We start from the raw sequence: 24909 nt of genomic DNA on the forward strand, positions 1-24909 counted from the left end.
TTAATAGGTGAGGAAACAGAGGCAAACAGGGTTAAGTAATTTGGCCAGGGTCACACAGCTAATGTCTGAGGTCTTCCTGACTCCAGGCCTGGGTACTCTATCCACTACACCACCTAGCTGCTGGCTGACGTATAGTAAATGTCTAATAAACGTTTGTTGAAGGAATGAATGTTAGTGCTAAAGAGAGCTCAGAATAAGAGCTGGAAGGAACCTCAGATCATAGAATGCCAGGCCTAGAAGGGCCCTTACAGGTTGTTTAATCTAACTTTTTATAGGTGAAGACACTAGGGCCCACAGCTGATTGAGAAAGAGACGATGGAGTTTCTGCCCTTAAAAAGCTTGCAGTGTCATTGGGAAGGCAAGACTCAACATATATGAAGCTGGACAATGTGTGATGCCAAGTACTAAGTTCTGAAGCGACAGTTAGAAATGCCACCTGAGTCCCCATGTAGGGGGAACTCAAAAGAGATCCAAACAGGGAGGGCAGACTAACCAGAGGAGGTGGGCCTTGAAAGATGGGTAGGATTGAGTACCATGCAAAAGAAGTCAGTCCTAATAATGCTCAGAGTTAGTGTTCTAATAATGTCGACTATGTAGTAAGGTAGAAAGCCAGGTTAAATTCTCTGTGAATGTGGGAATAAGAATGATAGATTTCAGATTATTTCCCTGGGCAAGTCACTTAACCCCAATTGCCTCACCAAAACAAACAAACAAAACAAAACAAAACAAAACAAAACAAAAAGAATGAAAGATTTCAGATTATCTCGTTTCCATGCACCGATTCTGGGGACAATTTAAAATAAATGCACATGGTGATTTTAAGGCATAAAAACCTACACACCTCCAACAACAGAGTGGAGTAGAATAAAGGTTGGATTTCGAGTCAGAGGAACTGAGTTGTCCACCTACTATCCATTTAATCACGGGTTAATCATTTGCTCTTTTTGTGCCTTGGTTTCTTCATCTGTAAAATGAGGAGGGGGGGGAAACTAGTTTATCGTCAGGTCCCTTCCAGGGCAGAGGTTATTTTGGTTAGAAAATAACAACTTTCTTCCCTTGCTTTCCCTGTGTTCTGTCTCTGAGGTAGATGGAGGTGAGCACTTCCCATCTCCATTCTGCATTGGCTCCCGAGGGACAGAATTCTAGGATTTCCCTCTTTTCAAAGGTCTTTGTTGGACCGTCCCTGTGGGCCTGAACACTCTGCTTACAACCTTAACAACTTTTAATAGGCTTTGCCGGCTTTTCTTGATCTCATTAAGAATGAAAGGCCACTCTTTTTCTTCTCCCAGCCATCCACTTTTCCAGAGGTCTTGCAGGATAAACTCCAGCTACAGTGAGCCAGGATGGTTTGGATGCCATCTGGCTTGGAGGATGGTAGACTGGGGGGAAGGGTGGTGAATTGAAGGATCATTCAAACTTCCTTAATAAGGACTCACATTTCTATAGCCCTTTAAAGTTTGCAAAGCATTCTCCTCATGAGACCCCTATGAAACTCAGGAGGGGGAAGGGAGAGGAAACAAGCACTAAGGGCCTACTGTGCGCCAGGCACTGTGCTAAGCATTTACAAATATCACATTTGATCCTCACAACAGCTCTGGGATGTAGGTGTTATTTTTATTCCCCCATTTTACAGCTGAGGAAACTGAGGCTGACAGGTAAAGTGATATGCCCAGGGTCATACAGCTAGTGAACAGCTAGTGAGGTTTCCAAGGCTAGATTTAAACTCAGGTCTTCCTGACTTTGGGTCCAGTACTCTTATTCACTATGCCTTCTAGAAGAACAAAAATTATAATTCCCATTTAAAAGATGAAGAAAACTGAAGTGCAGAGAAGTTAGATGACTTGCCTGTAGTCATCTGATGCAGAATGTCATTCATTCATTCAACAGCACTTATTAAGCATTCACTATGTGCAAAGCACTCTGCTAAGGACTAAGTAAGTATTCAAAGATATATGTGATATATGTAGATATGTGTATGTGTGTATATATATACATACATATATATATATATAGTAAGCATCTTGGACATATATATATATATATATGTATGTATATATATATATATATATATATATGTATGTATGTCTTTTTCCAAGATGCTTACAATTGCGAGAGCCTTTTACATAGCCCTTTTAACTAAATACTACAGGTATCATTACCCTACTTTATAGATGAGGAAACTCAGGTATTCAGAGCTCAAGTTCTCAAGAGCTCATGGCTACATAGCTCAAAAGCATCAATACAGAGGCAAGATCTAAGCAAAGGACTATAAGAAATTTGAGGAGGGAGGGATCATCTTTACCTAGGGCTTTCTGGGAAAGCTTCATGGAGGAGTGATGACTTCAGTTGGGTCTTGATGGAAGGAAGGAAGGGAAATCAACAGAAGGAGATTGCAGGGGAGATTCCCTTCTAGACATGAAAAATGGCAAAGACACATAGAGAAGAGAAAGGCAGGTCAAGAACATGGGGATATGGGGTCATCCAGCTGAACTGGCATGTTGGGTATGTGAAAGGAATAATATGAGTTAGAACTAGAAAATTGTAAGTTTGGTCCTGATTGTGGAAGACCTTAAATGCCAAAATTATGAGTTTACTCATGCTATTTTTGATGGGCGATGAGAAGTCTATGTCTCCATAGTGTGATAGAAAGATTTCAGGATCTAGAGCCAGAGAGCCTGGATTTGAATCCTGCCTCTTTTAGTTACTTCCTAGGTACATTATTCTCTCCGGGGCCCAGTTTCCTCATCTAAAACATGAAGGTGTTGAACTAGACAATTCCTTTTTTTTTTTTTGCATTCATTTTTTATATGAAATGTTGATTTCCTAATTTTCTCCCTCCTTCCCTCCCCAAGACAATAAATAATTTGGTATAGGTTATATATGTTCAATCATGTAAAACATATTTCCATACTAATCATGTTGTGAAAGAAAAAAAAAGCAGAACAAAAGGGAAAAAAAAAACATGAAAAAATTAAGTGAAAATAGCATGCTTTGATCTGCATTCAACCTCCATCAGTTTTTTCTCTGGATAGCATTTTCCATCATGAGTCTTTTGGATTTGTCTTGGATCATTATATTGATGAAGAATAGCTAAATCATTCAGAGTTGATTATTATATGATGTTGCTACTACTGTGTACAATATTCTGGTTCTGCTCACTTCACTCAGCATCCATTCATGTAAGTCTTTTTAGGTTTTTCTAAATAGTAAGTATTCCATTACGTTCACATACCACAACTTGTTCAGCTATTCCCCAATTGATGGGCATCCCCTCAATTTCCAATTCTGTGCCACCACAAAAAGAGCAGCTATAAATATTTTTGTACATGTAGGTTCTCTATCCTCCCCCACCCCCACACCCTTTAAAATCTCTTTGGGATGCAAACCTAGTAGTGGTATTGCTGGATCAAAGGGAGTACACAGTTTGACTGCCCTTGGGGCATTGAACTAGACAATTTTTTGGTCCCTTTGAATTCTGAATCCCATTTCTCTTATCTCCTCCTGTTATTTGTCCTCAAGCTCTGTCCCTAGGTGATCCTAAGTCTCCAATTCCTCTGACTAGTGGTCAGACATTCTGGGAGTGCATTCAACTTGCTCTGAGATCATGACACTATGAGATTGTTCTTGAATCTGTGGGGTTTCCAAACTGAGCAGAGCTTGCATTTTTTTAAAGCCTTAAGCAGACCCCACCCCCTACCCCTGTAGTCTGAGGGATGAAGATTTGTAGATCACAGCTGGTGTCCATATGGAGGCAGGATCCTGGCCACAGTCCCCCCTGAGGTCCACCCTCATCTAGCAGTGTTATCAGGGAAGAAGAAATGAGCTTCATTTTTGACACTGACTATGATAAGGAAACCAGCTGAACTAGTGAAACTTCACCAGTGAGGGTTCCTGAACAGGCTTGAAACTTGACAGGTATCTCCTGGTCATTAACCTTTCCAAAGAAGTCATGTGACTTGGCCAGGATCACACGGTCCCACCTCACTCCCTATCCAGCTTCCTTTCTACTTAACCCCACTCCTACTGCTTCTGCAGATGGGGGCTGAGCGGCTTAGTCTGAATAAAAAGTGTGACATGGCAGCCAAGGAGCAAATGCTAACCAGGTTACCTTAAGAGAGTCACAGAGCCCAGAATGAGGAAGTTAGCACAACCACCGTATAGAGAACCATCCTGGTCTGACACCATTGAAAGTAGCATGTTCAATTCTGAACACTCTGTCTGAGAAGTCTTAGGACAAAGATGGAGTGTCCCTGTCCAGTGTAGAGGTTGTGGTACTTGTCTGTGTATGGAGCTTTGCAAAAGAATTCAATTTGTCTAAGCAGTTTAGGCAGCCAGGTGGATAGAGTTCTGGGCCTGAGGTAGGAAGCTCTGAGTATGAATTCAGTATCAGATACTTACCTGCTGTATGACCTCAGGCAAGTCACTTAACTCTGCTTGCCTCAGTTTCCTGTAATGTAAAATGCGGATAATAATAGCACCTACCTTGAAGGGTTGTTGTAAAAATTAAATGAGATGGGGGCAGCTAGGTGGTGCAGTAGATAAAGCACTGGCCCTGGATTCAGGAGGACCTGAGTTCAAATCCGACCTCAGACACTTGACACTCACTAGCTGTGTGACCCTGGGCAAGTCACTTAACCCTCATTGCCCCACACAACAAACAAAAAACAAAATTAAATGAGACAATGTTTGTAAAAGCACTTGACACATGTCACATAGTAGGTGCTATATAAATACTTCTTCCCTTCTCTAATATCTCATGGTTTTGCTCCTGGGAAATGGTCTTGAGGTAGACCTGCTCTTTTCAGGAAAGACAAATTTGAATATCTCTTTTCAGGATGAACTTTTTTAAAAATTTAATTTATTTTTTTTCCCCCAATTACATATAAAAACAATTTTTTGAGGTGGGGCAATGAGGGTTAAGAGACTTGCCCAGGGTCACATAGCTAGTAAGTGTCAAGTATATGAGGCCGGATTTGAGCCCAGGTCCTCCTGAATCCAGGGCTGGTGCTTTATCCACTGTGCCACCTAGCTGCCCCTAAAAACAATTTTCAATATCCATTTTTACAACTTTGTGTTCCAAATTTTCTTCCTCCCTCCCTCCCAACCTTCCCCTTATGAATTCAAACAATTCAATATAAGTTATACATTGTAGTCATGCAAGACATTTCCATATTAGTCATATTGTGAAAGAAAACAGACCAAAAATTTAAGAAAAATAAACTAAAAAAATTATCCTTCAATCTGTGTTCATACACCATCAGTTCTTCCTTTGGAGATGGATCTTATTTTTCATAAGTCCTTCAGAGTTGCCTTGGATCATTGTATTGCTGAGAATAGCTAAGTCATTTACAGCTGATCACCTTATAATATTGCTGTTACTTTGTACACAGTACATTTCACTTTGCATCAGCTCATGTAAGTCTTTCCAGGTTTTTCTGATAGCATCCTGCTCATCATTTCTTATAGCACATTAGTGTTCCATCATAATCTCATCCCACAATTTGTTCAGCCATTCCCCAATTGATGGACATCTCCTCAATTTGAAATTCTTTGCACAGGAAAAAGGCTGCCATAAATATTTTTTATACATATAGGTCCTTTAACTTTTTGGTTTTTAACTCTTTTGGGATACTGACCTAGCAGTGGTATTAATAGGTCAAAGAGTATGCCTGATTTTATAGCTCTTTGGCCATAGTTCCAAATTGCTCTAAAGAATGTTTGAATCAGTTTACAACTCCACCAACAGTGCATTAATGTCTCATTTTCCCCATATCCCCTACGACATTTGTCATTTTCCTCTGCTGTCCTATTACCCCATCCAGTAGGTATAATTGCCGTGTCTTGGATCTTTCTAATCAATAATGATTCAGAACACTTTTTAAAAATATGTCTTATAGACAGCTTTGATTATTTTATCTGAAACAGGATGAACTTTTAAGAGTGGGAAAGAGCTGGCACTGAGTACTCATTAAGCTGTGATGAAACTTTTCCTGGGCTTGCCCCTTGCCCTGGCTTTTCCTGGCAGACTTATACATGTACCTCCTCTCCTCCCACATGCCCCCAGTGCAGGGGCAGCAACTCTAAATCAGGCTCCTAGGCTGTGAGCCAGACAGCATGACCCTCCTTGATTTCCAGTCACTTGTGAATGATTTGTAAAGGCTACGGCAGGACTGTGGGCACCCAGGGGCAGAAGGAACTAACTCTCTTAATGAGCAGGGCAAGCAGCTGCTCATAACATCTGCTAATGAGTCTGGTTGGTCATGTTCTCTCTTGGCAACACTGGCTTGGACCAGACTGGATCCTTTGTTAGTTGGAAAAGTCCTCGGGGGCTGATTTTACCTGCTGCAGAATAGAATGATCCTGTGGAGTTTGTTTTTCATATATTATATTCTAAGGACCCTCCCAGCTCTGACAATCTATATTCTAAGGCCCAACCTATCTCTGACATTGTGTGTTCTAAGGACACTTCCAGCTCTGACATTCTATGTTCTAAGGACCCGCCTAGCTCTAACATTCTATGTTCTAAGGGCCCTCCCAGCTCTGACATTGTGTGTTCTAAGGACCCTCCCAACTCTGACATTCTATGTTCTAAGGGCCCTCTAAGCTCTGATATTGTGTGTTGTAAGGGCCTTCCCGGCTTTGACATTGTGTGCTACAAGGACCCTCCCAGCTCTGACATTCTGGGTTCTAAAAGCGTTCCCAGCTCTGACATACAGGCAGTCCACTAGACTGGAACATGGAAATGTCCCCAGTTTCCTTTTTGACAAGATTCCTTAGAGCTCTACTTTGCACAAATGAATCCTCATCTGGAGCTGTCTTTGGACTCCCTTCAGGGTAGGATTTCTCTACTTCTGGCATGTGCCAGGACAGGGGTTTTTGGCTGCTACCTCTTATCATTGATATCATCATCAAATATTTCTTTCTTATAGCAAGTTGAGCTCCTGTGTCTTTCCCTTTGGGGGATCTTTTCCTTTCTTAACTCTTCAGTAACATAAACCCAGATAGAACGTTAGAGCTGGAAGTGACCGCAGAACATAGAGTATAGATTGTCAGTGCTGGAAAGTGCCTTAGAAATGATCTAGCTCAGCCTCCTCTAAAGAGGGAGTCCCTTCTTCCTGGTCTCCCTTTCCCTTACTAAGCAGCTGAGTATGTGCACATGCCCTCTGCCAGTGGGAAGGCTGCTACCAGGTCCTGATACCCTGCTCCCAATCCTTTAGCTCAGACAAAGCTCTCCCCACAGGCCTGGGAATGTGGAAGGAGAAGAAAGGTTTAGGATGGATTGGTGGGGGGTGTGGGGGGACGATGGAAGGCAGTAGGATGTGGGCTTCTGTTACCATTTTATCTTTTTCTAGGGAAGGGGCAACTTTTGGAGAATTGGAAAAATCAAAACAAAACTAGTGCTTATGGCAGTCTGGCAATCTTCATCTCCCAGCTCAAAAATTAACCACCTTACACTGCATTTTCCCTCCCACGCTGCCCCCCCACCCCCACCCTCAGCCAGGTCTGCTTAGTCTGCCCCATAACACCTAGACTTTAATCTCTCTGTAATTGTGTTTATAAAATAACTGGAAGGGATTTAGGGTTCAGAAAAATCATAGAACTCCCTGGAAGAAATAGGGCAGAGTGGAAAATCAGGAGAACAGCGTTCAAAGTCTGGGGACTTTGTACAAATGACTTCTCTTCTTGGGCCTCAGTTTTGCTTTCTGTAAAATGGAAGATTTAGATGAGATAACTTCTAAGGTCCCTTTGAACTCTGACATTCTGGGTTCTAAGATCCCTCTCAGCTCTGGTATTCTTTGTTCTATGGTCCCTTTCAAGTTTGACATTCTAGGTTCTAAGGTAGCTTCTGTTTCTACCATTCCTTCTTCTATGCTTTAAAGTCCCTTCTATTTCCAACATTCCAAGATTTGTGTTCAAAAATTCCTTCTATCTCTGACAATCTATGTTCTGTTCCAAAACTTCCAACTCTGATTTTCCATGATTCTAAGTGAGAATAGGGTTGGGTTTTTGTTGTTGTTTTTTTTTTTAGTGAGGCATTTGGGGTTAAGTGACTTGCCCAGGGTCACACAGCTATTAAGTGTTAAGTGTCTGAGGCTGGATTTGCTGGTGTTCTATCCACTGCGCCACCTAGCTGCCCCTGAGAATAGCTTTCTTTTTAAAAAATCTTTTTTATTATGAACTTAGCAATCATCAACAAGCACAAACATTTCAATATAACAAAGAAGAAACAATATTATATATGAAACCATGAGATTGTTACAGTTCATTTTCAAGCATACATTAAATTTACGTGACTAACAAAATTACCCTTTGTGTCCCCTTCTGGGAATCCTTTTGTTTTCCTTTCCTCCCTCCCTTCCTTTCTTCCTTCTCTCCTCCTTCCTTTTTTCCCTCTCCTCCTTTTCTTCCTCTCTCCCCTGTTTCTTTCCTTCCTTCCTTCCTTCCTTCCTTCCTTCCTTCCTTCCTTCCTTCCTTCCTTCCTTCCTTCCTTCCTTCCTTCCTTCCTTCCTTTCTTCCCTCCTTCCTTCCCTCCTTGCTTCTCTTCATATCTCTAACACTACTCACTAATTCATTCCTCACCAATAGAAACCCTCCTTTGTAACATGTAGGTATAAAATAAATATAGTCAAGCACAACTACATGAGCTGTATCTGTAAATGTAGGTTTCATTTGGCACCTCTAGTCTATTATCTCTTTACTAAGAGGTGGGAAACCTGATTTTCCATCACTCAGAACAGCTTTTGAAAGCCCAGGGAAAATGCCTCAATTCTCTGGGCCACATCAAGCTTGGCTTTTTTGAAAGCTAGCCTCTGGAAAGAAGAGCAGCAAAAATCCTCCTGATGCGGAGATCACTTGGAGAGTGATTAAGTACCCAGTAGGGTTAAAATGAAAAACAGAAAGCTTTGTGCTCACCAGGGTCTAGACTGCCACGTAGGCTGTCGCCTGGGGCTCTCGGCACTTTGAAGTCCACCCTTGGATTTTCTTTTAGAATGTACTATCTGGGAGGGAGGCAGGGCTTCCTAGTTGCAGTGATGAGCACTTTGAGCTTTGGATAGGTGATGGGGCTGCTCTAGTGCTGCTCAGTGAGTCAGCAAAGAGTAAATAATGGATGAGAAATTTAATTCCAGGGTGCCTAGCGGTGACCTTCACTTGTTCAAGAAATTTCTTCTCAGTGAAGAAGCTGGATGAGCCTGTCACTGAAAGCCAGTGCCAGCCTCTGCTGTGGAGGGGCCTGGGAAAGGGCGGGGGACAGAAGGAGCTGACCAGAGGAAGAAGGGTACAGCTTTTGTTAATTCCAGATTAGTTGCCTTGGACAGCTTTCTGGCCTAAACCTTCAAATCCTCTGTGAGTCTGGATTCCCTTCTCCATGGGAAGCCCTGAGAGGGCTGGGAAGCTATGTGGGGGTCACCATGGCCATACTCCAATTGCCAACCTGCTTATGTAGAAAAACTCTCCAGACCCACTCACTGCAATGGCCTAAGTGTGAGCAAAGGGATCATTGGCACTGGCCCCAGGGGTCAGGGATGTTGTGGTGTTGTGGAAAGAGTCCTAGACTAGGAGTCAAGGGACTGCCACTAACTTGTTGTGTGCCTTCGGGCATGGCACTTCCTATCTATGGGCCTCAGTTTCCTCCTCTGTAAAATTAAAGTGTCAAACTAGATGATTTCTAAGGTTCCTAAGGTCCTCTCCAGCTACAACATTCTTAGTTCTAAAGGTTCCCCCCCACAACTGTTAACTTTTTGTTTTAAGGTCCCTCTTAATTTTGACTTTATGCTCTAAGACCTCTTCCAGATCCAACGTTCTACGTTCTAACATCCCTTTCAGCTCAATATTCTACATTCTATGGTCCCTTCCAGTTTTAACATTCTATGTTCTAAGGTTCGCTTCTAGCTCCCACATTGTATGTTCTATAGCTCCTTCAAGTTCCAATGTTCTATGTTCTAAAATCCTTCCCAATGCTAACTGTACATGTTTTAAGATCCCTTCCAGCTCTACCATTCTATATTTTATGGTTCCTTCAAGTTTCAGCATTCTATGTTCTAAGCTCTTTCCCAACTCTGAGTTCTAAGATGCCTTCCAGCTCAATATTCTCTGTTCTATGATATCTTCAAAGTCCAACATTCTGTGTTTTAAGACCCCTCCCAACTCTATGTTCTAAGGTCCCTTCCAGCTCCAACACTCTTCTGTTCTAAGGGGCCTTCCAGATCTGAGCAGAATTCTGTATTTGAAGGGAATTTCCAGCTTTGACTATTCTGATTCCTAACATCCTTCTCATATGTTCTCCTCCTGCAGGAAGGAAAATGCCTCTTTGTCATCCTGCTGATGGCGCTCTACTGGTGTACAGAGGCCCTGCCTTTGTCGGTGACTGCTCTTCTCCCTATCATCCTCTTCCCCTTCATGGGCATCTTGCCCTCGAGCAAAGTCTGCCCACAGTATTTCCTGGACACCAACTTTCTCTTCCTCAGTGGGTTAATCATGGCCTCTGCCATTGAGGAGTGGAACCTGCACCGAAGAATTGCCCTAAAGGTGTTGTTGTTCGTTGGGGTCCAGCCGGCCAGGTAATAGGCCATCCCTTCCCAGATAAAACAACCTAGCTCATGGCCCCTCTGGGCAATACAGCTTGATGGAAAGAGCTATAGGCTGGGTGTCTGCAGGGCTGGGCTTTCATCCATGTTCTAGTACTGAATAGCTGTGTGCTCTTGGGGAAGCCCCTTAAGCTCTGTGGGCCTCAATTATCACATCTGTAAAATGGAAATCATCAGCCCTAGGTGGGCCTATCTACTTTACAGGCTTGTTATTGTGAGGATTTAATATTCCAGTGCCCTATGACATTTTTAAAAAATCACATGGATTTACTTAACCTGTAGATCACTTAATGTCAGAGCTGGAAGGTACCTAGAGCAGCAGCTCTCAAAGTGTGGGTGGTCTGGTGACCTTTGGAGGTCCCTGAGACACTTTCAGGGGGTCAACAAGGTCATAATAATAATAATAACAATAATAATAAGTTTGAATTTAAAACAGTAAATATCAATAGCCATAAACCACATAAATAAAAGTTCTTTTGGGGAATCCTCAATAATTTTTAAGAGTGGAAATGGGCCCAGAGATACAAAAGTTTGAGAACTGCTGCTTTAGACAGTTTAATAATAATAATAATAACATCCACCTAGCACTTTTTAAGGTTTACAAAGCATTTTACATGTATAATCTCATTTGATTCTTACATAAAAGCTAGGAATTAAGTACAATCGTTATCCTTATTTAAAAGATAAGGAAACTGAGGCTAAGACAAGTTAAGCGACTTGCTTGGGTCACAAATCCAGTACAGCTAGGTCCTGATTAGTGTGTCTAATGAATGCTGTGAAGTGGTCACAGTCATTCAATTCACACTATTTGTCATTATAATTATGCAAAACACCACCATTGGTTCTTGCTCAGTGGAAATATGAGGTGCAAATTTGCTCATGGTGACCGATTCAGGGGTTTGGCTATTCATATTCCTTGTGGTCGGCTCTCTGAGACACAGCATTTGAGCCCAGGCCTTTCTAACTACAAGGTCAACACTCTAGCCATACTGTATCATGCTGCTGTCAGAGCTGGACTCAATTAGCCAATTAATCAGCAAGTATTTAAGAGCCTACTATGTTCCAGGCACTGTGCTAGGTACAGGGAATACAAATACAGAGAAATAATTCTTTCAAGAAGCTTACATTATAATGAGGGAGACAATAGATACATGTATGTGTGCATATAGATAACATATATATGTTTGTTTATAACCTAAAGTAAACAAATACAAATATATACAAGGTATTTTGGGAAGGAGACCACCAGTAGGTGGGGGGATCAGGATTGGCTTCATGCAATCGGGGGTGCCTGAGCTTCATATTCTAAGAAAGGGACCCCGGGGACACAGAGGTAACAGGATCATGGAGATAATCCAATCCAACCCTTTTAGTTTACATGGAAGGATAGTGACTTTTCTCATAATATCTCCTGGATCATAACAACCACATGGAGAAACAGCCTGAAATAATATATTAACAGTAGCTCACATTTATATAGAATTTTAAGGTTTGCAAAGCACTTTTAAAATTTATATAATTTTATCCTCATAACAACCCTGGAAGGTAGGCACTAGCATTATCCTCATTTTATAGATGGGAAAACTGGGGCAGACAGAGACCAAATGACTTGTCCAGGGTTGCACAGTTTATGAGTAAGGCTGGATTTGAATTCAAGTCTTTTGGGGTCTAGGTCCAGAGCTCTAGCCACTGTGCCACCTAACTGCCTCTGTAATACATATAAAATAATATGCTGATTCTAGAATATTCTAGCCCTGCTATGCTATCTTCCAAACCAGCCTTCTGTATTTCTCCTATCTGAGGCAAAACTCTGGGCTAGACAGACTAAGGCACTGACTCAAGAGACACTTTTTAGGCTCCTAAGACATTAGTGAAATAGTTAGGATCTATTGTGTATGTGAGTATTTGCAAGAGAAGCAAGCCCCGTCCCCCTTGTAGGCCTTAGCTTTACCATCCATAAAAGGAAGGGCTTTGACCACGTGACCTCTAAGGTCTCTGACATTTAATGATTCTAATCTCGAATTATTATTAAATCAAAAGACATTTATTAAACACCTATTGTGTGCAGAGCACTGTTTTGTGATGAGAATAGAGAGGAGTTAGACACAGGCTAGATCCTTAAGGAATTAACAGTCAAGCAGAGAAAATAAGAGGGACTCCAATAAATATGGTGAATGAAGAAGAGGAGTACAAAGTGCTTTGAGATCAGGTAAGAAAGATCACTTCTAGCTGTGGGGATGCAGGAAGCCTTCCTGAAAAATACTCCCTGATGGGTCAGTGAGCAGAGATGATGGGGGAGGGGCAAATAGGAGGAAACAATAAAGGATGAACCTTTCTCTGAGCCTCCAGGGCCCATTCTCTGGTTCTCTGCCCACCAGACTCATCTTAGGAATGATGGTGACCACCTCCTTCTTGTCCATGTGGCTCAGCAACACAGCCTCCACTGCCATGATGCTCCCTATCGCCAATGCCATTCTGAAGAGCCTTTTTGGGGAGAACGAGGCTGTAAGAGACGTTGGCTGGGAGAATGAAGAGAATCTGGGTGAGATGGGCAAAAAAAAGATGTGGGCTGGCCTGGCCAGATTGTTGTTAATTCAAGTTGACAAACATTTATTCAGTATTCTACATGTGAGGGTCAATGTGCTAGACTATGGGATGCCAAGAAAGGAATAAAAAGTTCCTGCCCTCAAGAACCTTTCATTCTATCTGAGGGGGAAGGGGCTGGTGGTGTGGGCAATGGGGAAGAAATACAACACGTGCATAGGTAAGTATATATTCAAAGGAGGGTGTGATGGGGACAAAGGGGAGGTATAAACAAATGTTCTAGAAGATTTTTGGAGGTTGAGAACAATTTTATCTGGGAGGCAATCAAGGAAGATTAAAAAGAAGAAGTGTTAGCTGAGCCAAGCCTTATGGATAATAGATGCACTACTACTCCCATTGCTGCTGCTGTTTCTACTACTATAATTACTATTACTTTTACTACTACTATCACTATCACTACTATTACTTTTATTTACTATGACTGTACTACTTCTACTACTACTATATTATGATTAAACTACTACTACTATAACTTCTACTACTACCCTACTACTTCTACTACACTACTATTACTTCTTCTTCTACTACTACAATACTACTACTTTAATGAAAAGGACTGCTACTACTGCTACCACCACCGCCACTACTACTACAACTAACATTTTTGTAGTCCTTTTAAGCTTAAGATGAGATATGGGGCAGGGGGCAGATATCCTTCATGAATACATGATTAGAAGGCAACATGCAGTCAGCTCCCAGTCCAGTTTGTCTGGAGTGGAAAATGGGTAAAGAAGGTGAGCAATGTGATAGAGGCCTGGAAAGGGAGCAAGGTTGTGAGGAGCTTTGAAAGAAATGCCAGGCTAAGGAGTATGTAGAGCTATGATGAGGAGTTCTGGTGCCTGGGGAAAATGAAAGAGTGTCTTCAGGGAGAGATCTCCTGTTTGGGGACAGACCCTAATTAATAACCCTATGATGGGGAGGCAACCTAGTTTCCATGGTGTACTCACAGAGTGTGGAAGACTAATCTGGCTTGGACTAGACAAACAGAACCAGATTCTATACCTCCTACAAGGGTGGGTTCCTCTGACTGATCAGAAACACCCTTATTACCCTTGAATACACTCTGGTGGAAGGGCTTGATCTCAGTTATGTGATTCACGATAGCTAGCCTAGCTAACCCAGATCTATAACAAAGAGTATTTTTTAAGACAAAAAAAGAAAAGACAAACAAATAGTCAGCATAACTGATTAATACAATGAAAAAATCTGAAAATATGTGTAATGGGCAACAATTGTGGATCTCCTACCTCTGCCAAAAGGTGAGGTGGGAACATCTTCTCCTATCTCTTTTTTTTTTCTTTTTGAGCATGCTTGTTTATAATATTGTGATATTTCCTTTTGATTTCTATGTGTGGGAATGTATATGGTTCTTTCCATTTACATTATTGTTGTCACTGTGTATGCTGGGGTTTTTTTTGGCTCTGCTTACTTCACTATGCATCAGTTCATGTAGTTCTTCCCATATTTCTCTGGATTCATCATGTTTATCATTTCTTACAGCTCAGTAACATTCCATCCCATGCAGGTACCACAATGTGTTTAGCCATTCCTCAATCAGTGGGCATCTATCTACTTTGTTTCCAATTCTTTTGCTAATGCAAAAAGTGAGCAGGGAGACAATTAAGAAAACTCTTAAAACAGTCCAGGTGAATCTGAATGATGGGGGAAAGGGGAGAAAGTGGCAGTTTGAGTGGAGAGGGAGGATAGATGGGAAAGGTATGAAAGTAAAATCAATAGGACTTGGCAAGTGATTGGGCATGGGGAATAAAAGAGAGGGAAAGGTTAAGAATCAGTCAAAACATCCAGGTTTCTAGCCTAAGTGCCTTCAAGGATATCAATGTCATCAGCAGTATAGAGAAGTTTGAAGGGGGGAAAAGTTGGTGGGGGGGATAAGCTAACAAGCTCAGTTCTGCATGAGTTGAGTTTGAGATGCTGATGGGACGTCTCTATGGAGATGTTCACTAGGAAGTTGGAAGTGGAGGACTGGAGTTCAGGGAGAGGTTAGAGCAGGATCTATAGATCTGCAAGTCACCTGTATAGAGGTGATCATTGAATCCATGAGAGGTGGGTGAGACAGTGGAGAGATGAGGCCTAAGAACAGTAGCCTCAAGCATGCTTTAGGGGTGCATTCCTGGGAAGAGGGTAAAACCAATGAGATTTAGAATGACAGGTTAGGGAAGCAGGGGAGTACTTTTAGGGAGGGGAGAGTCTCCAGGAAGGAAGAAGTCATTGGCAGTGTCATAAGTGGCAGAAAAAAGGAAGGAGGATGAGCACTGAGAAAAGGCCATCTGCTTTTACAATGAAGAGGTCATCAGTTTAGTCATCCAGAAGCATTTAAGAGTCCCTACCCTCAAGAAGCTTACATTCTATTGGGGGAAGACCATCAAAAGGAACTGAAAAGTATTGTAGGGGGTAGGGTGTTGGACAGTGATAAAGAAAGGTCAGGTGTCAGAAGCATGAAGACTTGTCTGGCCTGGACATCCTCCTTAAAATGGAGGTTCTGGGGGAAACCAAGCACTCAAGGGAAGGGGCTTCAGGGATTTTGGTAGAGTGTATGACAGGATACCAGACTTCAAGGAATTTAAAAACGAATAGATGGTAAAGAAATGGAGATGGTTAAAGCTGACTATTCTTTCTGAGAATTTGGCAGTAAAAGAGAGGAGAGATAGATGATAAACATTTGAGGGGATATCAGGATCAAGGGAAAGTATTTTTTAAAAGATGAGAGAGACCTGGGACTGTCTGTGGACAGTGCATAAGGAGCCACTAAATAGGGAGAGAATGTACATAAGAGAGATGGGGAATGATTAATGGGGCAAAGAGATAGGAAGGAATATGATCAGGGGTAAAAAGGGAAGGGTCTAATCTGGGCAAGGAGAAGGGTCGCTTCATCCTCAGAGACTGGAGCAAAGGAGAAGAGGAGGGATAAATATGTAAAAAAAAAGTGTGGAGAAGTAGAGCTGAGGGAGCTTTGAATGGAGGGTCTCAATCTCAGCAAAGTAGGATGTGAGAAATGTGGAGTAGAGAGTGGGGAGTGGGTAGGTGGGTGTTTGTGTATTTATCAATGGCTGGCAGCAGAATCAACAGAGTACTGGAGAGACTGTTTCAACAAGTGGTGGGATCATAGGGCAGTCTACAGATCTGGGTGTATTAGGTCAAAGATAGGGCCAGGAAAAGAAGATTCATAGCTAATCCTATTGCAAAGAGAGACTACCTTTTACCCCATTTTTTTAGCCCAGGATGAGGCAACTGTAGAACAGTTGGAATAGGTTTGGGAGTCAGAAGAAACCCATCTTAATGAAATCCTTGCTCCAATACTTACAGCTGTGTGACCATTGGCAAGTCACTTAGAACTTCCTCAGTTTCCTTATCTATAAAATAGGGATGATGATATTCAAATTACCCAACCTTCCAAGGCTGTCATGAGCAAAACATTTTGTGAGCCACTAAGTGCTATGGAAATATGAACCATAGTTCTTTTTCAGGGACCATGTGGAAAATGGTGATGGTGTGGAATGAATGGATTCCATAGCATCATAGATTCAGAGCTGGAAGGGAAACTAAGAGGCCAAAGAGTGCTGTCCTCTCATTTTACAAGGAGAAAACTGAGGCACAGAGAGTTTAAACGATTTGTCCAGGGTTCCACAGCCAAAAAGTCTAATTCCAAGTTCAATGCCCTGTTCACAAAGCCATATTGACTGTTGGTTGGCCAGATCCAGAACTATTATAGCAAAAGGTGGAGAATGAACCTTTGTGGGCATCTTAAACCCATAAATGGTGCAATTAATCTTTCATAATTTAAGATTGGGGGGTGCAGCTAGGTAGCACAGTGGATAAAGCACCGGCCTTGGATTCAGGAGGATTTGAGTTCAAATCCAGCCTTAGATACTTAACACTTGCTAGCTGTGTGTCCCTGGGCAAGTCACTTAACCCCAACTGCCTCGCCAAAAACAAAAACAGAATTTAAGACTGGGAATCAGAAAGACTTAAGTTCAAATCCAGCTTCAGACACTTACTAGCCATGTGACCCTGGACAAATCATTTAACCTCTGTTTGCCTCAATTTCCTCATCTATAAAATAGAGATTATAATAGTATTTAACTCAAAGGGTTATTGTTAGGGATCAAATGAGTTAACAAAGGTAAAATGCTTTGTGAACCTTAAAGCGCATTATCAATTCTAACTACTATTATTCTTTTTAATTTTTTTTTTATTCTTTGCAGGGCAATGAGGGTTAAGTGACTTGCCCATGGTCACACAGCTAGTAAGTGTCAAGTGTCTGAGGTCGGATTTGAACTCAGGTCCTCCTGAATCCAGGGCCCAGTGCTTTATCCACTGTGCCACCTAGTTGCCCCCTAACTACTATTATTCTTAAAGGTCAGATGCAGAGTTGGCTCAGCAGCAGTTCATTTGAAAAAGAAATGAGATCAAGAAACTTCAGATAAATCAACAGGATGACAAGGCTTCTAGAAAAAGTTAGTGTAACTTTGGGCCATATGAACTGTCTGGTATTCAGAGAAAGGGATAGATTTTCCTTTTTGGTCTCTGTACAGACCTGCCTACATCTATGTAGCATCATGTCCAGTCTTAGGTGCCATATTTGGCCACAGGGGTATCGACAAGCTGAACAGAATCTGTAAAGGATGAGGAAAATAAAGATGTCATCTCCTCCTCATCCAAGTTCAGGGACCCCCTCCCTAGAAAGTTCTTCCTTTGATTGGGACTGAAATCTGCCTCCTTGTAACTCTCTCTCCCTCCCAACCCTCCTCCAAATTAGCAGCCACATACAAGCAGTATTTTGGATGTTGGGAGGAGACAAGGTTAGGAGAGACTTTGTCCACCTTGCCTTTTTCCTCATGGTGCCTCCAAACCTGGGGCCAAAGGGGAGAAGCAGGGACATGAGGTCAAGTAAATGGTTAAGAGAGGGCAACACCTTTTGTCTAGTTCAGCTTGTTAACAGAGAAGGGTCCTTTTGCAGAGCCAGGAGCCTCCAGTTTCTGTATATCAGCAAAGCAATCACGTGCTCCCCTGCTCAGTAGAGTGTGCTGAAGACTCAGTGAGCTTCCATCACAGCCACTTCCATTCTTAGTGATTCATTGCTGCCCTTCCCCCGCAATGCCCAGCACTTTGCCACAATACCTTATACATAACTGGCCCTTGCTTGTTAAATTGAATTGAAAGCCAGTTCTTCTAGGAGAATCACAATAGCTTACATTTCTGTGGTGAAATATATACATGTGTATACACACACACACACACACACACACACACACACACACACACACACAGAAATGCAGGGTGGGCCAAAAGTCATGATGTTTTAATAACTTTTTGAAAATTTCCTTTTTTTTTGCCATTTATGAGATTTGATTTTTCACATGTAATATAAATTCATTTCCTTTATTTACTGTATATGATGCTATGGTATTGTCGATTAAAGACAAAAAGGAAAGGACTTATTACATATTGAAACCCCTTCATGACTTTTGGCCCACCATATACATATATACATATGTGTGTGTATATACGTATATATGTTTATCTTTACAAAATCTACAAAATGCTTTCCAAATAACAACGCTTTGAGGTAAGGCAGTGCAAGTATTATTCCCATTTTAAAGATGGGAAACAAAGGGAAACAGGAAATCAGGGAGATGAAATGCTTTATCCCAGGTCATCAAATTAGGAAGTGTCACATTAGGACTTGAAACCAAGTCTCCTCACTCCAGGTCCTGTGGAGAAATCTCTCTACTACATCAAGTTTCCTTTCAAATAAGAGAGGGCTCCTAGTGAGTAGACTCAGTCTCCAGATGATTGTTATCACCATACTGCTCTCTCTGAGGCTCATAGGGATTCTTAGACATAAAAGGAGCATGACTCATGGAATAACTACTGATCCCTTAGTCCTCACCTTGTCCCTATCAAGAATTTTTACTCTGATCATCCCCTTCCTCTACATATCATAAGACTTTAGGGAATTAACCATTCCTCTCTTGGTCCAAATGTAGGCTGGTCCCCACACATGGAAGGTACTTAATAAGTTATTGAATTAAACAGAAGCAGCATTCCTAAAATGAGAGGCAAGTCATTTGGAAAGAGCTTTGAACTCAAGTCAGAAGACCTGGGTACTAATCTTATAATTGAAACTTCCTAGCTGTATGACTATGGGTATAGTCACTTCTGAACTTCTTGGAGCCTCAATTTCCTCATCTGTAAATTGGAAATAATTATACTAGCGCTATTGACTTCACAATGCTACTGTGGGGGAAGTGCTTTGTAAATTTGAAGAGTTTAGAGATATATGAGCTATTTTTATTATTATACACATATAATATATAAATATAAACATATATCACAGTACAATGCATATGTATGTATGTAGATAGGTAGAAAGATAGATGACAAATGATAGATAGATAGATAGATAGATAGATAGATAGATAGACGTTAGATAAAATGAGAGGCAGGCAGTGTGGTAACACAGTGGTGACAAACAAATAGAACTGGGGGTCACTAATTGACTTTTTAGTGCCTTGTCATCATATTAACTACTAAGGAATTTGTGGTCTACTAAAACCCCCAGATCTTTCTCACATGAACACCACCAGCATATTGACTTAGTTTTAAAATGTAATATTATCTATGTTTTTGTATTTTTATTTATTTTCTTAAATATTTGCCAATAATATTTTTAAATTTAAATATTTTTAAAATTTTTCTATTTTTCTTTTTTCTTTTGCGGAGCAATGAGGGTTAAGTGACTTGTCCTGGGTCGCACAGCTAGTAAGTGTCAAGTGTCTGAGGCCGGATTTGAACTCTGGTCCTCCTGAATCCAGGGCCAGTGCTTTGTCCACTGTGCCACCTAGCTGCCCTGCCCCAATTACATTTTAATCTGGTTTGGGTAGCACTCAGGAGTGTTGTGAGGCCTTTTATTTGATACTAATGGTATAGTAGATAGAGGAACAATCTCAGAAGAGGGATGAAATGGATTCAAATCCTTTCTATGGCACATACTAGCTAGGTGGCCTTGGATCATTCATTTAATGCTCTCTCCAAAAGGTAAAAATCTAAACTTACTACCTGGGGGAGAAGAGCATGGGATAATGTCCATTCTCAAAGAGTACTTTATCAGAATAACTAGCTGTCATTTAATCAAAAGAGTCACTAAGAGAATTACAGTTGTACAGCTAGAAGAGGCCTTAGAGATCATCTAATCCAACCCCCTCAGTTTGGAGCAGAAGAAATCAAGATTCAGAGAAGAGAAGCTATTTTCCTAAGGTAGGAATTAGTAGCATTTCGATCAATTCGTCACGTATTTATTATGAAATAGGTAGCATAGTGAATAAAGCACTGGGCCTAGACTTGGGAAGACCTGAATTCAAATCCAGCCTCAGACACTAGTTGTGTGACCATAGACAAGTCATTTAACCTTTGTATGCCTCAGTTTCCTCAACCATAAAATGAAGGTAATGAAAAATGCCTACCTCCCAGGGTTGTTGTGAGAATCAAATGAGAGACTATGTGCAAAACCCCTGGCACAATGTCTGGCACATAGTAGACAATAAGTGCTTGTTTACTTCTTTCCTTAAATGCCCTGTATGCACTGGGTAACAGCCCTGGCCTGGGATTAGAGCCTGGAGCTTGATTCCTATTTTGTTGTTCTTTGCACTGCCCATAAAATTTGCCACTCTATGGAGATACAAGGATTGATAAGATCCTGTACTCAGGGAGCTTTCATTATAGTTTGGGAGACAGGATCTATAGTAAAGGGTAGAAAAAGTCTGCCATCAACCCATAGACCAATGAATGCATTTAACGTCTCGTCCTGAAAAAATTCTAGGACACAATATTAAAAGGATAGTTGGTAGCACTTAGAAAGGGAAGCAACGATCACTACATTTTTTTGCAAGGCTTCTTAAAAAAAGAAAAAGAAAAAAAAAGAGCAGACTCTTACTTGTAGCCAAAGAGTAGATTAATTGGCTTTGCTGGATTGCTTTTCTCCTCTTCCTTTTTTCATCTTTGCCTTGAGGGATGATTTGCTGGATACAGGAGGGCACAGGATATAGTTGGAAATGAATGACATGGAAAAATAAAGTCTGATAAAAATATGATTTTTTTTAAAAATAAGAAAAACATGTCAAATTAACCTCATTTCCTCTTTTGACAGCTATTAGACTAGTAGATCAGAGGAATCCTGAAAACATAGCATGCTTAAATTTCAGCAAAGCACTGGAAAGAATTTCATACTGTACTTGTAGAGAAGATGGAAAGATAGGGGCTTGATGATAGTATAAGGAGGTGGGTTGAGATCTGGTTGAATAAGACTGGCCCCAAATTGAATGAAAATCTCAAGCAAAGTGCCCCAAGAATCTGTCCTTGATCTTGTGCTATTCAACATTTTCCATGGCATGCTTATCAAATTTGTAGATGAAATGGAGAGATAATGAGCATATTAGATGACACAGGATCCAAAGAAATCTTGACTAGATAGAATGGTGGGATGAATCAAACAAAATGAAATTCTTATCAGTTAAAATGAAAGTTTAAATTTGAATTTCTAAAAATCAACCTCACAAAATGCACAAGCTTTTTGGGTGCCCTGTCCTATTATTAACTCCTACTGAACCTTCAGTCCACTAAACACCCCCAGAGCTTTCTCACATAAACAACAGTTTCATGAGAGGTTTTAGTGGATCGCAGGCTTAACACAAGTCTCTACTGTGATGTGGCAACCAAGAAAACCCAGCTCAGGAGAAATCCATAGCATCCAAAACAAGGGCAGTAATTGTCCTGCCCTACTCTGTCCTGGTCAAACAATATTTGTCATTCTGATCTCAGTTCTGGGCACCCCATTTTAGAGGTAGACAATCGGGAGGATATGCTCTATGAGGATCACTTAAAAGAGCTGGGCATTCTTAGCCTAAAGAAGACTTAGGGAGATAGGATAACCATCTTCAAGTACATGGAGGACTGTCTCTTGAGAGAGGAATTAAATTTGTCCCAGGAGGGAAAACTAAGAGTAATGTATGTGATTTAGCTTGAGGCTGACTTGGATTGAATATAAGAAAGAACTTTTTGCCAATTAGGGCCATTCCAAGAATGGAATGGACTGGCTGGCTGGGCAATGATCTCCCCATCAATGGAAGGATTCTAGTGGAAACTAAAAGAAATGCTATAATGGGGGCTCCTCTCCCGGGTAAAAGGTTAGAACATATGTCCTGAGGTGGGCAGAGCCAGATATGAGACCCCGAGGCTGAATTCTGGATCAGACAAGATGGCCGGGCTGCCCCGCAGGATTATTAAGGGAACCCAGCATTTGCTGGCAGAACCAGTTCCTGGGATAAAAGCAGAACCAGATGAAAGCAATGCACATTATTTTCATGTGGTCATTGCAGGCCCACAGGAGTCCTCCTTTGAGGGAGGGACTTTTAAACTTGAACTATTTCTTCCAGAAGAATACCCAATGGCAGCTCCTAAAGTATGTTTCATGACCAAAATTTATCACCCTAGTGTAGACAAGTTGGGAAGAATATGTTTAGATATTTTGAAAGATAAATGGACCCCAGCATTGCAGATCCATACAGTGCTGCTCTCAATCCAAGCTTTGTTAAATGCTCCCAATCCAGATGATCCATTAGCAAATGATGTAGCTGAGCAGTGGAAGACCAATGAAGCCCAAGCCATAGAAACAGCCAGAGCATGGACTAAGCTATATGCCATGAATAATATTTAAATTCAATAGAACATATGTCCCATAAGCTTCTTTCCATCTCTGAGATTGTGTAACTCCTTGACTCAGAGACAAAGAGGTTAATAGGTAGAGATGTGGACTGATCCATGGACAGGACAGGATCCTCAGCTGATTTTGTTCCACCTGCTACCATGTTGGGATGCTTGGCTGACCAGGCAGTCTGGAACAGGAAAAGGGGCAGAGTTCCTTTTGCCCTGTGATAGAGCCTAGGGGGTGACTTTAGCCACACAAGGTGTGTTATTAACTCCCATTCCCTCCTGTACCAATGACCCCAGGTATGGTCTCTTCTCCTTGCTGCGTGGACAAATCTCTTTGGAATTTAACTAACCTCTTCTTGCCCTCTTTCCTTCCCCTTTCTTCCCCTCCCTTTCTGTTCCCAAGAGCTAGCTGACCCACTTAGCACCTCAGATCCCAGAGAATGAGGTCAAAGATACTTTTCTCTCTCAGGCTATCAGACTCAGTGGTTCTAGTAATAGCAACAATAATAATTTACCTGCTTTAAGCCTTACAAAGGTCTTTTCTCACAACAACCCTATGGGTAGGTAGAAGACCTTCTAGTTACTTTTCAGAAGGAATGGGGCAGAGAATGATGTGTGTGATTGGATGCTTTCAGTGAATTCATCCTATTTGATAGGCTATGTTCATATCTACATGGACAATCAATAGGTGGCAGGACAGTTGTTGTCATCTCAGGCACACTAGAAGCTCCCTTCCTTCACCCCCCCTCCCCAATTACATGCTTCTTGCAGATGCCAAAAATTCTTTTGCCAGATGTAGATTAGACTAAAACTGAAAATCCTCCTGGGAGATGGAAGTAGAGATTGGAATTCCTCCAGACTAAAATTCAAATGCCTAATGTCAGGCCCTCTTTTGAGAGTGGGTTTTGGTCATTAGGAATTGGGGAATATTCAAGGATGCTGGGTTTGAACCAGCATTACAGTCTCATTGTTTCCAAAAGAACATGGGGCTGATGTCTGGAAATTCCCTTGTTAATTCCCTATTCCCCATAATCAAGAATTTTTCTGGACAACCTTCTGAAGGAAAAGATCGCCTATGGCTTTGGATACCTGTTCATATGTAGGACATTTTTAGGTAGGTTTGCAAATAACTGCTGGCCTGGGGCTAGTTCTAACTCTGTTCAGGCAGATAAGGTAGAAAGGTGAATGCTTCTATCTGATTTTGCACAGGACCAGCCTGAATTCTTGGTGGGAGGGCAAGCTGTCCTAACTCTGATTGGACAGTTCAGTCTTTCTTGATTAAACTGCATTCACTGATTGAAAGATAACCTGCTCTTATTTTCCAGCTGCTGTCCAGAGAAATGGTGTGTGTACTGTCCCCACTGAGATGCAGTTTCTGGCCAGCACAGAGGAGTGAGTCTTTGTCTAAGCTTGCATTAAGGTCAAAGGGTGGTTTGTTTGCGCAAGGAATTGTCCTCTCTGGGATTTGATAGGCACAAGAAAGACTTTTTTTTTGGCCCCTGTGTCTTCTCCTCTCCCACCAGTCAGATATGGTCATCTAAAATTCCATCATAGAATGACAGGATGTCAGAGCTAGAAGGGACCTTAAAGATTGTCTAGTCAAACTCCTTTACTTTACAGATGGCTAAATTATGTCCCAGAAAGGGGAAGTGATTTGTCTAAGAGTATGTAGTCAGTTTACAGCTGAGTAGACCCTAAAACTGGCATAACCTTCCTAGTCCAGGCTGGATAAATTCTTAGGAGAGGGTTCAATTCAGCATATATTTCTAGAGCTTCTACTCTGCACAAGGTCCTATGCTAGGCTTGCAGACATAGGAAGATCATTAATATTTCAAGTGAGCCCTCAAGTTGTCCGTAGTCAAATGAGGGGAAGTGGACCCTTCAGTAACTATAATTCAAGACAGAATGGTTTAAGTCCCTAGAAGTGTCCCCAAAGTACTGTGAAAATTTCAAAGTAGAAGAGATTACTTCCAGTTGGGGAGAATCAGAG

General features: G+C 41.5%; 2 protein-coding genes across 3 annotated transcripts in view; both read left to right on the top strand.

Annotated features, from left to right (window-relative positions):
- SLC13A3 (solute carrier family 13 member 3) overlaps positions 1-24909 on the top strand; it is an 82413-nt gene that overhangs the window by 26705 nt on the left and 30799 nt on the right. For both annotated transcript variants that reach the window (XM_043983527.1, XM_043983528.1), the window contains exons 2-4: positions 10294-10559; positions 12965-13128; positions 24245-24311. In XM_043983527.1, the coding sequence (XP_043839462.1) occupies positions 10294-10559; positions 12965-13128; positions 24245-24311 (497 nt within the window). The remainder of the gene's footprint in view (positions 1-10293; positions 10560-12964; positions 13129-24244; positions 24312-24909) is intronic.
- Positions 22465-22923, top strand: LOC122740803 (ubiquitin-conjugating enzyme E2 N-like). Its single transcript, XM_043983529.1, has one exon. The coding sequence runs from the start codon at positions 22465-22467 to the stop codon at positions 22921-22923; it is 459 nt and encodes a 152-aa protein (XP_043839464.1).

Source organism: Dromiciops gliroides, chromosome 2, assembly GCF_019393635.1.
Source record: "Dromiciops gliroides isolate mDroGli1 chromosome 2, mDroGli1.pri, whole genome shotgun sequence".
Lineage (NCBI taxonomy): Eukaryota > Metazoa > Chordata > Mammalia > Microbiotheria > Microbiotheriidae > Dromiciops > Dromiciops gliroides.